Source organism: Dermochelys coriacea, chromosome 1 (assembly GCF_009764565.3).
Source record: "Dermochelys coriacea isolate rDerCor1 chromosome 1, rDerCor1.pri.v4, whole genome shotgun sequence".
Lineage (NCBI taxonomy): Eukaryota > Metazoa > Chordata > Testudines > Dermochelyidae > Dermochelys > Dermochelys coriacea.
The window spans coordinates 193,223,267-193,238,869 of NC_050068.2; the positions used below are offsets into that span (position 1 = coordinate 193,223,267).

Below are 15,603 nucleotides of genomic sequence, written 5' to 3' on the forward strand. Positions count from 1 at the left end.
TCTGAGAGAGCGATGGCTCGTCCTTCAGGATAGGTTGTAGATCCTTGATGATGCGTTGGAGGGGTTTTAGTTGGGGGCTGAAGGTGATGGCTAGTGGCGTTCTGTTGTTTTCTTTGTTGGGCCTGTCCTGTAGTAGGTGACTTCTGGGTACTCTTCTGGCTCTGTCAATCTGTTTCTTCACTTCAGCAGGTGGGTACTGTAGTTGTAGGAATGCATGATAGAGATCTTGTAGGTGTTTGTCTCTGTCTGAGGGGTTGGAGCAAATGCGGTTATATCGTAGCGCTTGGCTGTAGACAATGGATCGAGTGGTATGATCTGGATGAAAGCTAGAGGCATGTAGGTAGGAATAGCGGTCAGTAGGTTTCCGATATAGGGTGGTGTTTATGTGACCATCGCTTATTAGCACCGTAGTGTCCAGGAAGTGGATCTCTTGTGTGGACTGGTCCAGGCTGAGGTTGATGGTGGGATGGAAATTGTTGAAATCATGGTGGAATTCCTCAAGAGCTTCTTTTCCATGGGTCCAGATGATGAAGATGTCATCAATGTAGCGCAAGTAGAGTAGGGGCATTAGGGGACGAGAGCTGAGGAAGCGTTGTTCTAAGTCAGCCATAAAAATGTTGGCATACTGTGGGGCCATGCGGGTACCCATCGCAGTGCCGCTGATTTGAAGGTATACATTGTCACCAAATGTGAAATAGTTATGGGTCAGGACAAAGTCACAAAGTTCTGCCACCAGGTTAGCCGTGACAGTATCGGGGATACTGTTCCTGACGGCTTGTAGTCCATCTTTGTGTGGAATGTTGGTGTAGAGGGCTTCTACATCCATAGTGGCTAGGATGGTGTTTTTAGGAAGATCACCAATGGACTATAGTTTCCTCAGGAAATCGGTGGTGTCTCGAAGATAGCTGGGAGTGCTGGTAACGAAGGGCCTGAGGAGGGAGTCTACATAGCCAGACAATCCTGCTGTCAGGGTGCCAATGCCTGAGATGATGGGGCGTCCAGGATTTCCAGGTTTATGGATCTTGGGTAGCAGATAGAATACCCCAGGTCGGGGCTCCAGGGGTGTGTCTGTGCGGATTTGTTCTTGTGCTTTTTCAGGGAGTTTCTTGAGCAAATGCTGTAGTTTCTTTTGGTAACTCTCAGTGGGATCAGAGGGTAATGGCTTGTAGAAAGTGGTGTTGGAGAGCTGCCTAGTAGCCTCTTGTTCATACTCCGACCTATTCATGATGACGACAGCACCTCCTTTGTCAGCCTTTTTGATTATGATGTCAGAGTTGTTTCTGAGGCTGTGGATGGCACTGTGTTCTGCATGGCTGAGGTTATGGGGTAAGCGATGCTGCTTTTCCACAATTTCAGCTCGTGCACGTCGGCGGAAGCAGTCTATGTAGAAATCCAGGCTGCTGTTTCGACCTTCAGGAGGAGTCCACCCAGAATCCTTCTTTTTGTAGTGTTGGCAGGAAGGTCTCTGTGGGTTAATATGTTGGTCAGAGGTGTGTTGGAAATATTCCTTGAGTCTGAGACGTCGAAAATAGGATTCTAGGTCACCACAGAACTGTATCATGTTCGTGGGGGTGGAGGGGCAAAAGGAGAGGCCCCGAGATAGGACAGATTCTTCCGCTGGGCTAAGCGTATAGTTGGATAGATTAACAATATTGCTGGGTTGGTTACGGGAACCATTGTTGTGGCCCCTTGTGGCATATAGTAGTTTAGATAGCTTAGTGTCCTTTTTCTTTTGTAGAGAATCAAAGTGTGTTTTGTAAATGGCTTGTCTAGTTTTTGTAAAGTCCAGCCACGAGGAAGTTTGTGTGGAACTTTGCAGTCACTTTCACCAAGGCCAAGTGAATATAAATACTGCTTTGCTGGTTTAGTAGCTTTTTATAGTCACTCTGCCCTCATTTTTCCCTGGTATACATAATGACACATGGTGGCTTGCAATAGAGAATCAGACCACTCATGTCTTGGCTTCATTATCTTTTGCTGGAAGACTGGAGCAGAGACATATTTTATAGGCTGCCACTGGAGCCATAACTTTCCCAGCCTTCAGCTGAGGGACGAGAAGAGGACTGGTTGAGTCTGGCTGTTTTTAAGTCATCTGCATGTTTAACCCAACTCTAACATTTAAAACAATATCGAAATAAACTGTTTCATTCCCCCTCTAAACCTGAAATTACAGATCAGCTCTGCTGCCCTCACAGGGCTTGCTAGATAGCCCAGCTCCTGCTTTCAGTGCTTGACTATACTCTCTGTGCCTGTGGGTGGGTGGGGGACAGCTACCAAAATCTGACCAACCCTATGTTCTTTCAACTTGGGATATAATGTCCCTGTAGCAGGTTTTCTGCCACACACAGGAAAGGGAAACGTGGCATAGGCAGATCTTTACTTCTCCCACCATGTTCTAAGTCTCTTTGGTCAGGATCCACGAATGCAACCCTCTGTGTTGGGGAAGAGATGGGCATATGGGCACACTATGTTCATAACTGAGGAGCTTAGTCTTCCTTCGGCAGTTAAGGGCTCTAGAGACGTGCACTGAGGAGACAGCTGTTCTTTTAAGATCAGCTTAATTATAAACTTTGTCCATCTTCTACACTACAGCAGCCCACATTCATTGTTGAAAGGAGGGGACGTAGCACAAAGACTGCTGCAGTGTGGAAACCAGAGAGGCACATCAAGTTCAGTTCTTATTAGCATTTAAAACCCACTATAATTATTATAAATTAAACTAAAATATAAAGAAGAACAAACAGTGCTCATGAGGATGAACTACCAATTAAAGGGCACAATTCACTCATTTGTGCAACCAGGAAACACCAAGAGAATAGTGGGGGTAAAAATGCACCATGTAATGTTGTGTTGATTTGTTAGAGTAGCAACCAGAGGCCCCAATCTGGATGTGGGGGGCAGCACTGTGCAAATACAAATAAGTCACTCCCTACCCATCGGCGCTTACCATCAGGAAAATAAGCAACATATGGATGGTGCATAAGAGGAATAAATCAAATAACTAAGTGTATTGGAAGGGTTGTTAAAGCTTGAATCTTTAAAGGTCCTGCTTGGGGTGGGCACTCCACACCCTAAATTTTAGCACTTTTAAGATGTTCCCATTTGGGCACTGAATATTTGAAACACCCCAAGTCGCTGAGCATGTTCGGAAAACATGACCCATAAGAATGAAAATGAATGTTTGATGCTAATCCATCTTTCAAATGAAAATTGACTATCTTTTGTTTTCATGTTCAGATTCTGCTGCTGTGAATTGAAGAGTTGGAGCGCCTCCTTAACAGGAAAATCAATAGCCATTTGGCCCAGTCAGACTTCCAGTTTGTACTGTAAACAGCAGGTATATGCAATCCCAATAAATGCCCCACACTTATGACCTGTTTGTTTTATTTTCCCCTTTTTCATCAAACCCACATTTCCAATCACTGTTTAAGCATTCAAATAAATAGGATCCGATATCAAATTGTACAAGAAAAGAATAAAATAAAAATCCACATTGTGGGGCTCGCAGCATACTACAGCAATGTTAGTTACCCACTCTTTTTTAAAATTAGTTTTGAGAGCTTGATCTTGTGACGTGTTGTGTGCCCTCCTGCACAATTGAAGTGGGGTGCTGCTTTGCCACTGACTTAAAAGGGGCATGTTGACACCAATTGGGGATTCAGTGCCAACAGAGCATCCAGTACCTTGCAGAATCCTGCCCTGAACTTGGAGATATCTGTAGATTCCACTTGGAATCTTCAAATTCCACTTTGAATCCCTTGTCTACACCAGGGAAACCTGTGAAAAAAAATTTCCAACATTATTAACAATGGATTGACTGAAATGGTGTTAACTTTGAGAGCCCTTGCACTGGATGTGTTGTTGGGTGCTGGCAGAATTTTTTTCGCATCTTGTCAAGTAGACTTTCTCCAAGCTGGACTAGAAATAGAATTTCAAGTGAGACAGGTTCTTGACATTAAGTACATTAATAATCCTTGGGGTTTTATATGTATTATAGGAGCAATTTTCATCTTCAAAGCAATTTAAAAAACACTGCAGTCGTTGGCAGCAGGAGCTTTGTTTTTTGCCGTCAGTGCTCCACCCACTAAACCGCAGCTCAGAGTTCTTGCTATCTTGAGATGCTTATATCACCTCCATGCTTTGAGCTTCCTCTTCTGTGCCCACAGCGCTTTTCACTTTTATGAATCCTCTTCAAATGAGGTGAAGGGGTCGGGGTGTAACAGTCAGCTGCCCTTTATGTGTCTCTGTTTACTTCTTATCACAAGATTGTAAGATCCTTGGAGTAGCAACCTTAGATCCCAGGGATCAGCAACCTTTGGCCCGCAGCCTGCCAGGGTAAGCCCCCTGACAGGCTGGGCTGGTTTGTTTACCTACTGCATCAGCAGGTTCAGCCAATCTTAGCTCCCACTGGCCGCGGTTTGCTACTCCAGGCCAATGGGGGCTGCGGGAAACAGCGTGGGCTGAGGGATGTGCTGGCCGCCCTTCCTGCAGCCCCCATTGGCCTGGAGCGGTGAACTGCGGCCAATGGGAGCCACGATCGGCTGAACCTGCGGATGCGGCAGGTAAACAAACCAGTCCGGCGTGCCAGGGGGCTTACCCTGGCAGGCCGTGTGCCAAAGGTTGCCGATCCCTGTTATATTCTGTGCTCTGCGTATGGCTAAGCAGTGGGAGAGACTGGTGGTGGGCTGGAGAGCGAGGCCAGTCTGCACTTATCCCACAGCGGTGGCTCCTATCCCATGAAGCTGGGTCCATCTCCCCACTCTGGGCAATGCAACCTGGTGCATGGGGTCACAGCACCTTTCAGGTGTGGTGCGGCTGCCTTTCCCTGGGCCAAATTTGAGTGAATGGCATTGCAACATGGCATATGGGGTCACAGTGCCATATGACCCCATGTGCCATGACAAAATGTGTAGCGTGGGGAGCTGGGCCCAGCCCCACAGGATAGGAGCTTCCACCGTGGAGTAAGTGCAGGGCAGGCTCGTTCTTCAGCCCTATGTGAAAATTTGTGTAATATGTCTCCTTTTGTCAATGCCATAATATACTTGAAAAGCATTGCCAATTGCCATTATCAATGTTCCCTCTAATTTTTTGACAGGCCGTGTGCGCAAAATATTTCTTCTGTGCAAATTTTTGACAGGCCGTGTGTGCAAAAAATTTCTTCTGTGCAAATTGTGCTTCTGTGCAAATGTTTGTGTGTGCAGTGTTTTGCCGTGCGTGTGGGGTTTAGGATCTGTGTGCATGTGCACACATGCACAGCTTAGAGAGAACAGTGGCCATGATAAGTCCCCATGCTGCAAACAAATCGCTTAGCAGCTCCATAGCCCATGTGGTCAATTCGGTGATTTGTTTTCTGTTGGTCGCCATCATCACTTGGCACAAAGACACCCTACCTCCATGCTACTTTCTAGGTTTTATGCTTGACTCCACTGCTATTGAAGTCACTGACTTCAACAGGAGCCGTCCCTTCATCTTTGCATAAACAGCAGAAGTATAATCAACAACAAATCTTAAGTGCATTGGATTGCAATATCTTGATATTTGGTAAACCTTCACAGACTGTTTGGTAAAGCTTCACAGAATTGTTGGCAAGAACACGTTTTAATGAAAGACTTCCTCTCTCCTTGTTTCTTTTTCTTATTTTTTGGAACACATGGGTAACATATGAACTACATCAGTATGACCCTGGAATTCTTCAATATTGCTTTTATTTAAATTGTAGTGAAATCTGTTTTAAATGCCCTACTTTTGAATGTTGTTTCAACATGCCATTTGAAATAAAAATCCAAAAATATAAGCTAACAAGAAAAATTACTTTGACAGATGTGATAAACCTTAGGAAAGCTACTGAAGCAGTTCCTTGGAATTTTAAAAACATTAAACCGAATGTTATATAAAATAAATACAGGGTTTTCCCTTCCTTCTGCATGGATGAAAAGGTCACATAGGTCCTTTTATTTACAAAGGCAATTCTGACTGTTCTACTGCAAACAATTCCCCCTTTTAAATGTACTATGACAAGATTTAAGGCTTAAGCATTCTAGATTAACTGCGAGTGGGGCTGAAAAAAGGGGCTCTGTGGCAGCATTATGAGTGCTGCATGTCTGATGGATGCGCCAGAGGCTTTGTGTAGGAGACTATGTTATGGGTGGTGCCAGGGGCTCTGTAAAAGGGTGGGGGAGTGATCAATGCCCGAGGAGGGCTGATGGGTTCTGGGAAGATGCAAGGGACTAAGGGGAGAAGGAGGACTTGTGGCACCTTAGAGACTAACAAATTTATTGGAGCATAAGCTTCCGTGAGCTACAGCTCGCTTCATCGGATGCATTCAGTGGAAAATACAGTGGGGAGATTCGCAAAAAGAAAAGGAGTACTTGTGGCACCTTAGAGACTAACAAATTTATTAGAGCATAAGCTTTCGTGAGCTACACCTCACTTCATCGGATGCATCCGATGAAGTGAGCTGTAGCTCACGAAAGCTTATGCTCTAATAAATTTGTTAGTCTCTAAGGTGCCACAAGTACTCCTTTTCTTTTTGCGAATACAGACTAACACGGCTGCTACTCTGAAAAAAGTGGGGAGATTGATATACACACCCATGAAACAATGGGTGTTACCATACACACTGTAAGGAGAGCGAGCAGGTAAGGTGAGCTACCTCCAGCAGGAGAACGGGGGAAAAAACCTTTTGTAGGATGTTCGGGGCTGCAGGAGGCAGGCTGGTGGGTGCCTGAGAGAGGTGGGACGTGCTGGGTGGTTCAGGGGATGCAAGGGGCTGCGGCAGTAGCTCCTGTGGGGGTTCTGTAGGTGCCCACGGGAGGCAGTGTGCCTGGGTCACCCCCTGCCCCTTATTAGCTCCCCCACTCTCCCTAAGCCTGCGAGTGGAGTTCAGCTCCGCCCTCTCTCTTTGGCGGGGGATTTCCCCCTTCCTCTTGCAATTGGCCAGTCTCTGGCTTGCCGAAGGCGGCTCGGCCCGGGCTCCTGCCCCAGGGGCGGGGTCACTTGGGGCAGAACGTTCCGCTCCCCTCGCCGAGGCGCTGCGGTTGCGTCGCGCGCTGCCGCGCCCCCGGGCCCCGCCTCCCGCGCGCCCCAGGGCCCCGCCCCCGCCCCGTCCCGTGCGGCCTCTAGGGGGCGGTGCGTCCCCCCCGCGCGGACCGCGTCGGCGATGGCCGCGGGCGGGCGCTACGGGGCTCTGCGCAGGGCGGAGCTGAGGCTGGACTATCTCCAGGCTAACGCGTGAGTGGCCCTTGGCGGCTCCCGCTGTGCCTGGTGCCCGCCCCCGCGCTGGTCACCGCCGCATGGGGCACGGCGGGGGCGGGAAGAGCGCGGCGCTGGGGGGCGGGGGGCAGTGGCAGAAGGCACGAGCACCACCTGGGTAGCGGGGCGGGTGCATATGCCCTGTGCTTCCAGGCTCAGGCAGCGGAAAGGGGCCGTGCCCCCCCCACCCCCCCGCTCGGGGCGCGCGCCCTCTCCCACCCCCCCCCCTCGGGGCGCGCGCTTGGGCTGCTGAGTCGTACACACGCTTCCCTCCCCAATAAATGGTCTGTTCTCCTTAGCAGGATAATACTCAACCCGCCCCCACTCCCCCTCCGGCCCAAGCCCCTTACCCGGCCCACCTCGCTTTCCAAGGGCACCTTTCCATCTGCTCGTTTGAAAAAAAAAAACCCCAGTTCCGACCCAAGCGCGGGCAATTCCCTTTCAACAGCCTAGGGAAGGTCTTTTAAAATAAGCCTCGGCTGTCTCCACCAACAACGGCTGCTTCTAAAGCGCTTGCAGCTGTAGATCTCAAAGGGCTTTAAAAGGGTAGGCGTGCCCTTTCTCAGGTAGGGAAACCGAGGCACGAGGCTTAAAGCGTGTATTTTCAGAAACGTTCGCTACTTCTGGGTACTTAATTTTCCGCCCCCGGGGTGCAGTTTTGTTCTTTTCCTGAAGCTTCGAGCACCGGCAACTGAAGGCAAGGGGAGTTGCCAGCATCTAAGCACCCACACATAGCAAGCATTTAAGGTAATTTGGATTCATAGATGCTAAGGTCAGAAGGGACCATTCTGATCATCTAGTCCGACCTCCTGCACAGCGCAGGCCACAGACTCTCACCCACCCACTCCAGTGACTTGACCAAGGGGCCTACATCAATTTCATGGTTAAATTAGTAACTGAACTATACTCCTCTGACTCCCAGATCTATGCTCAGTCCATGTGACTGTAGCTTTCAGAGTTCAATTAAAGTTGGTCGTGGGGAGGAAAAGTTAGCTGGTCTTTCTGCACGAAAAGCTGAAGAAACCTGGAAAATGTTAAGAAGACTTGATGTGTTCCTATCCGAGGTGCTTTCTTTTCCTGCGTATTTTGTCTCCCACGACTGCACCACCACTGCAGCTCTAGTGGCAGTAGCAGCCATCGCTGCTCCCTGGAGGAGACTGAATCAGCACAAGTCAGGACTAGTGTAGACTCGCTGCTGTTGTCTTAACTGTTATCTTCTAATCTTGCTGTGACATAGTCAACAGTTTTACACACTGGCAGCTAGTCTTTTCTAGTACTTTCTTGAATGAGTTAGGTAAGAGTGGCCTGTGAGAAAAAATGCTAAGGCTACTGGAGTCCCAGGCTGTATCTTCACTAGAAAATGCTACACACGTTTTTCCCGCCTTTGTGCCAACAATGACGTAAGCACTGTTGTACATAGTGCTCAGGTGGCTTAAAAAACTCTCATTCTAAAAGGGGCTTGGGCTTTGTCTAGTCAAGCACTTACGTTACTGCTTGCACTGGTGTGTCTGTACAGTTGCTGGAATATGTGTGCAAAGTAAAAGTAGTTTAGTTAGGACAAGAAGTAATTATTTTTATTACCACTTAAATAACCTTTTGGGTGGGAATTGAAGGATGTTGTTCCTTACATGAAAGAGCGGAGTTTAAACTCTCTGTCAAGAGTTTCTTGTGTTGCTGTCATGTTTCATTTTTGTAGCTCAGAAGTTTGAGATGTACAAATAAACAATACTTGAATTTCAGATGCTTTTGTAACGTTAGAATAATGCTCTGCCAAAAGTTCTTCATTGAGAGTATAGAATTTTGAGGACAAGCTTTAACCTAAAATGTTTCTTATACATATATTTCCCTATAATAAAACTTGAAAATACAGTGTTAAAATGAAAAGTCTGACAAGTTCCATTACTAGAGCACCATGAACAGGCACCATTAGTATTCTTGTAGGCAGCAGTGGGTATTATCAGCTGTTGGTGTGATTTACAGCACAGTTGTAATTAACACAGTTGAGCTAAATCCCTAATTCTGTGGAGAATGCCACCTGCCTTTGAGTCAGTTAATCAAAGGCGGTGGCATTCTGTTAATCTGGCTTCTATCCTTCAGCTCCTGTATCTTAAATCACCTGCTGTTGCTGAATGTGGGATGAATTGATCCTTATGGGCACGTTTTTATACCCGGATGCAGAATTGGCCAGATATATTGTTGGGGCAGGAGGGGTGGCAGACGCACAGATTGGCCACAGCTGGAGGTAGGACCATAAATGGGGCTAGTGCTCCTGAGTTGGTACAAGGAATCCTCTGTATTAGACGTTTGGGTGGTGGATCTTGATCACATGATCAGGGTCTGACTGATTGCTATCTATGGGTCACATTGGTAAGGACCTTGGAGATTTTCACTTTCCCCGGCAGCAAGGGGAATAGATTGCTGCTGGGATCATCTAGACATATCTCACCTAATCAGTTCCATGCCATTGCAGGGATCTTTGGCATAGGTACCACCCCAGTCTCTCCTGTTTTCTGCCTGTGGCACACAACAGTTTAGATGCTTGAGGACTAAAGTACTTAGTTTAACTAAAGTTATTGGGCTCAGTGTAGGATATCTGGTGTAATGTAATGGTCTGTGATATACAGGAAGTCAGCCTAAATCAGTGTTTTCACCCTTTTTTTCATTGGTGGGTCCCTAAAAAATTTTGAATGGAGGTGCCAACTCCTTTGAGAATCTTCAACATAGTCTGCGGCCCCACCTCACCCCCCCCCCCCAGGGGTCTACAGACCATAGGTTGAAATCCACTCGCCTTGATGATCTAGTGGTCTGTGCTGACTTTGAACTCTCTAAAAATGTGAAATTGAATCCTCAGTCCTTGAGGAGATAGAATAGTAAATGGAGAGTAAACACACTGGGAATGGAGTTACACTGTTGTGAGACCAGAACTAGGCTCCAGAATATTGATGAGTATATAGTTTTAATAGGTCATAGCATCACAGGGAGTTTGTATTGCTACTTGCCAGTGCCACAAAATGAAATTAGCTTTTTCTACCAACTTCAAAAAAAAATCAATAGTGTACTTTTTTTTTTTTTTTTTGCTTATATCCTAACAGAAAACAAACTCTTAACTGCTTCACCACTATGGTAGTGAAAATGTTACGATGTGTAACGCACATAATTAGAGAATGCAATATACATAACAGGTTAAAGTGCAGAGTGACCAGCATATTCTGCCTGCATATTCAGTTTTTAGAAATCTTTACCACTAACCTTCACAATAGTATGTGTGTATCTGAATCTCAACTTAAAATCTGCTTTCATACAATTTTATGTGTTTCAGGAACTGAACATATTCCTTATGTAGATTCCATAATACACAGATGCTTGATTTGGTATTACCAATTGCTTGTAGGTTTTAACCAACTTTTACCTTTATTTTAGCACCACTCATGACTTTCTTTTTGGAGCGATTGCTGAGCTGATTGACAACGCCCGGTAAATATTATGCTTGTAGGACCCAAGTTCTATTATTTATGGGTTTAAATGTTTAGCAAGGCTGACTCTGCCAGTGAGAGGTGGGAAAATGTTTCCACAGGTGGAAGTGATAAAGTCATTTTCAGGATTACCTGACACCTTGTCTACACTACAAATATTTTTTCTAGTATGTCTATCTCAGAATAGCCTCCTAGTGTCAATGCTGTATCGTAGACATGGCCTAAATTACATACAAGTGTACCATGGAACATGATCTCAGTGAAACAGTTCTTGTCCTACTTCAGTTTTAATTGTTCTTCATTAATTGAAGTTGTGAAGCATTTTAAAGCACTGATCCTGAGATGCCGGGTGACCTCATTGGAATTTGAGGTCACTGAGCATTTTGGAGGGCTCATCACTCAAATATCAGGCCAACAGTGTATCTCACTAGCAAATCGTGGTAACTTTAATGATTGAATGTAATCATAAAAGGCCTGATTCTGCAAACTAAGTGTGATGCTTACTATTCAGAGTAGCAAACGCAATTCTCAATGTTTGACGGCTTGGGTGCAAAGACTGCATATAAGGTGACAAAAACAAGTAAGTTCAGACTTAGGTGTGTTAAAGAGGATTTCACAAAAAAGGCCTGTTATGTAGGCCTCACTGCATAAGTGTTCTCTCTCAAGTGGGTTAATGCTGGGGTGGTGTTACATATGCTGCGGCTAGGTCTATACTCAAAAGTTAAATTGACAGCTGTATCGCTCAGGGGTGTGAAAAACCCATGCCCCTGAATGATGTAGTTACGCGGCTTACCCCCTAGAGTTGACCGTGCTAGGCTTGATGGAAGAATTCTCCTGTTGATCTAGCTGCCACCCCTTTGGGAAGGTGGATTGACTAGACCGATGGGAGAACCCCTTCCATCACTGCATTTAGTGTCTACACCGAAGTGTGACAGCCGCACAGCTGCAGCATTTCAAGTGTAGACAGTGGCACAGATGCAGCATTTCAGGCATTTCTGTACCCATTCATCTGCTTTCTTTGTACCACTTCCCGTTTTTTCTTTACTTCGTGCTCCCCGTTCTCATAATATAGAGTGTTTCCAATATTCCCTATCCCCTAGGGCACATCGGGCAGTTAATGTTGACTGAGCTCAAGTTTTGGGAGTGGCTGTCCAACACACTCTGAGGAGATACTTGTGATTGGCTGAAGTTTTGCTAGCTGGAGGGACCCCAAAGAGTCAGCTGACTAAAACATTTTTATTGTGCACACATACAGCTTCATTTTAAGAGTTTAGTTGTTTTAAATAGGTCTAACTCTTTCAAAATACGCAAAATGATTAGTCGCACTGTGCATGACTCACTAACTGGGAAAGTATTTCATAATGCAAAGCTGGTTTTTGTAGTTTGTGCCAAAATACTCAAACATGGAGAAATTGAATTTTTAAACTTTTCTATAATTTAGTAACTTTGATTGTAGCTAAAAGTAAAATAGCTCCCAGGATAACGCTAGGTCTTCAGTGTGCTACCGGTTCAGTTCTGTTTAACTACTACCAGTTTTCAATATACAGTTTTCCTATTATCTCCACGTGGCAAGAACTAGAATGTCAGACCCTGTTTCTGTTATGAAACATTTTTAAAATAGAAAAGATAGCTGCTTGGTTAGACTCATTAGGCTAAATCCAGTAAGAATAACTCTTGAAGTACGAAGAAAAATCTTGGCTGGCAGAAAAATCTTGACATGTTCTTTCAAACTGTGCAATAGAATTTTGCTAGTTAAAATGAAAGTTTGGGAAATATATTTCTGATGAATGAATTTTGCCAGCTAGTCATTAGGTAAAGGCACACGACAAGCAAGGAATGACTCATCACAAAATATGCTTGGTTGATTGACAGGACTAGTGCAAATAAGTTTTAGTTCTTTATGATTCTCCATAGCATTTTAATAAATGTTTCTAGTATTTTTAGTAATATGAAGCCTTAGGAACTCTATTAAATCCTTCCTAGTAAATAGAGAGAGTTGGCCATTTTATTTTGCATATGAGTTAAAGGATTAACCAAGTTCTCCTGTACTTGTAGAAAAACTAACTTTCCATGGATATTTTGCATTGCATCTAGTCTCTTGAAGATTGTATGTGGGACAATTGCTAAGAACAGTGAAGCAATTAAAGCAGGATTGCACCTGGATATTGGGAAGAGTACAGAAAAGTTATTGGGCCAATATTTGTCTGTTCCCTTTGCTACTGCAGACTTCTGATCCCTGTAAAGTTGGTTTCTTACTGGCATAATTCTCCTACGTGACCCGGCAGTGAAATTTGAATCTTATCTCTGCCATCAGTGAGATGCTATCGAAAGATTTGTGACAAATTCAACTGTATCACTTCATTAGAGGATCAGATAAGAGGAGGTAACTTTGACAGGAAATGGGTGTTTGATGCCAAACTAACTCTCTCTAAAAATCCATTATTAGCCATTTTGGTCTGAAATGTGGAATTTCTTCCAGATCAGTACCTCTGAGGTGTTAATAGAAATAGGTGAGTAACTGACAAACTATCAACATTTAAGGCACTTAATCTTCAGATCATGCCTTCTTTTCTATGCTAGATGTTCTATCACCAAGAATCCCATTAGCTGGTGCTCTGAGTCTCTGACCTACCTTCATTGGAGTGTTTGGGTTTGAAACAAATCACAGATAGTAATATGAGAATCATGATTGTTGTATATAAATATCAGGAACATTTAATTGCTTTTTCTTAACTGTCCCTGACTTGTTTAAGCTTCCTGACCTTCCCTCACTAGCACTCTTGGCTTCCTTTCTTCTGAAAGAGCTTCCAGTCTATAACTTGCTACTTTTTAATCCTCTTATTGTCTCTTTTGGTATTAACCTTAGCTGCTGACATGACAGCTTTCTCCAATATGTATGTGAACTAAATGGCTTGGATAAAGTCCAAAGAACATCGTGTCTCCTGGAGGGTTGTAGTAAACAATACAAATATTGCATTAAGGCCTTGCTTGAGGCTTTTTTTTACTTTGAAAGACAACTGAATTCTATATAGCTTGAGAAGGACACTTGAGCATCGTTGTTCTTGGCCATTTTCATCTGCTGTGGACCCTTCATCATCCTTATAGCTTGCTACAAATGGCTTTGAAGTTAAAATTACATCTCTTTGTGGAATGATTTTGTCCCAGTCCTGTTGATGACTTATTGGTGAAATCCAAAACTTTTTGCTTAGGCTTGAGTTCAGGGATCTTTGTTTCCCTTGGAACAGTCAGTAGCATTGCAATCTTGCATGGTAACCTGGGACGGGGGAGACAGCTATCTCTCTTTATAGGAGAAATCTAACAACCTGCTTCTGGAACTTTGCAGGTAAATAAGGGCATAATCCTGGATTCCTTATACTACTTCAGCTCTCATTGGAGGCAAAAGATTTGGGTAGGCGAAGAATGCAGTATTTAGCTCTAAAGGAGAGAGTGACTTTTCTCCACTTTGAATCTAACTTTTATTTGCAGTTTCAAATGGATATAATTTTCTTGACTGCCAGTTAATGATTTTAAGTCTACCAGCACTGGCAGTAACATGTTATCCTCTACTAAGTTACCACGCTGTAGTATGAGATAAATATTGCCTTAAGTGTAATGGATTACTGTAACGTCTTAGATATTTCAGCAGCAACTGTTAATAGAGTGCTTGTTACTGTCTTCCCAGTGATTCGACGCATGATGTTGGTATAGCCAAAGGGTGCTGCTATACACATGTAGAAAAGAGATCATCTTTTCCTGTAAGAACTTACAATCTAAAAACAAAATAGAAGAAGAGTAGGGGATGGGGAAACATACAAGCATATGAGCCTGGTGAAGAATTGGTCCAGCTTTGTTAGTCAAACGTATTCTCCTTTTTTTTTCCCCTCTGTGGGCAGAGGAAAGTAATTTTGTACTCTTGTTTTCAGAGATGCAGGAGCCACCAGACTTGACATATTTACTGGTAAGTGCTGTAAACAAATGGTTAAAGGGGGTGATGCCAATTGTCAGCAAGAAGCATATCAAGAGGGCATTGGTCTGCATCTGATTTCTTTAGTTGCAGGTGTCTACCTGCATGCTATCATGGTAGTTGGAAATTTGGCTTTGGAAATATCAGGTGATGGGGGTTTCCATTTTCCTTGGGTAATCATCCCACAAATAAATGGATGTTGCCTTTTAGGAGGCTTGTTTAATTGTCTTTAACTACTGCTTTCAATGGCTGGGGTACAGAATGTATAATGCTTCTGCATACATAAGAGTATTGTTGCCAGCATCAATGAACAAAAGAATGCAGAAGTATTTCATCTTTCTTGTAAAATCAGGTTTTAGTATTTTCAGCAGGGCTGAAGATATAGAAGTAGCTAAAAAAAATTCATGTTTCTCCTCCTTTTTTTTTTCTCATTTTATTCTGGTGAAACATCTATTTTGCAAAGCTGAACTCTGACATTTGTATTGTCTGGCCAGCTAATCCCACTGAAAGCTGGAGTAGAGCTGACCTAATCCCTTTGCCCCACTGAGCTTCACGCTAGCCAGATTCCCACCATATAGCTTCCCTTATGGGATGCTGAGATGTCTCATGCTGGTTTCTACCCCTTGTTTCTACCTGTTTTTCAACTTGCATCATTCACTTTGCATGCATCTGAGACCTCCAGCTGAGATATTGAACAGACATCAAGACTTGCACAGCTCTCTTTCTTTAGTTAAGTCAGGTTGGAAAGTGGTGTCTTGACAAGTTGCTTTTTTGCAGAATTTATAACACAAAGAATAAAATATAGTAGTACTTACCAACCACTCCGTTTAAATTACAGAAAATTAGAAGTATAGTAAAACAGCAGTTTGTCATTTTTATCATTTCTCTTCTTTACTGAAAAATGACTTGTGTGAG

General features: G+C 44.2%; 1 protein-coding gene across 1 annotated transcript in view; it reads left to right on the forward strand.

Moving 5' to 3' along the window:
* Positions 1-7,149: 7,149 nt before the first annotated feature.
* MORC1 (MORC family CW-type zinc finger 1) overlaps positions 7,150-15,603 on the forward strand; it is an 89,272-nt gene continuing 80,818 nt past the window's right edge. The window contains exons 1-3 of the mRNA XM_043510575.1: positions 7,150-7,230; positions 10,672-10,725; positions 14,648-14,682. Coding sequence (XP_043366510.1) covers positions 7,160-7,230; positions 10,672-10,725; positions 14,648-14,682 — 160 coding nt within the window. The 5' untranslated portion in view covers positions 7,150-7,159. The remainder of the gene's footprint in view (positions 7,231-10,671; positions 10,726-14,647; positions 14,683-15,603) is intronic.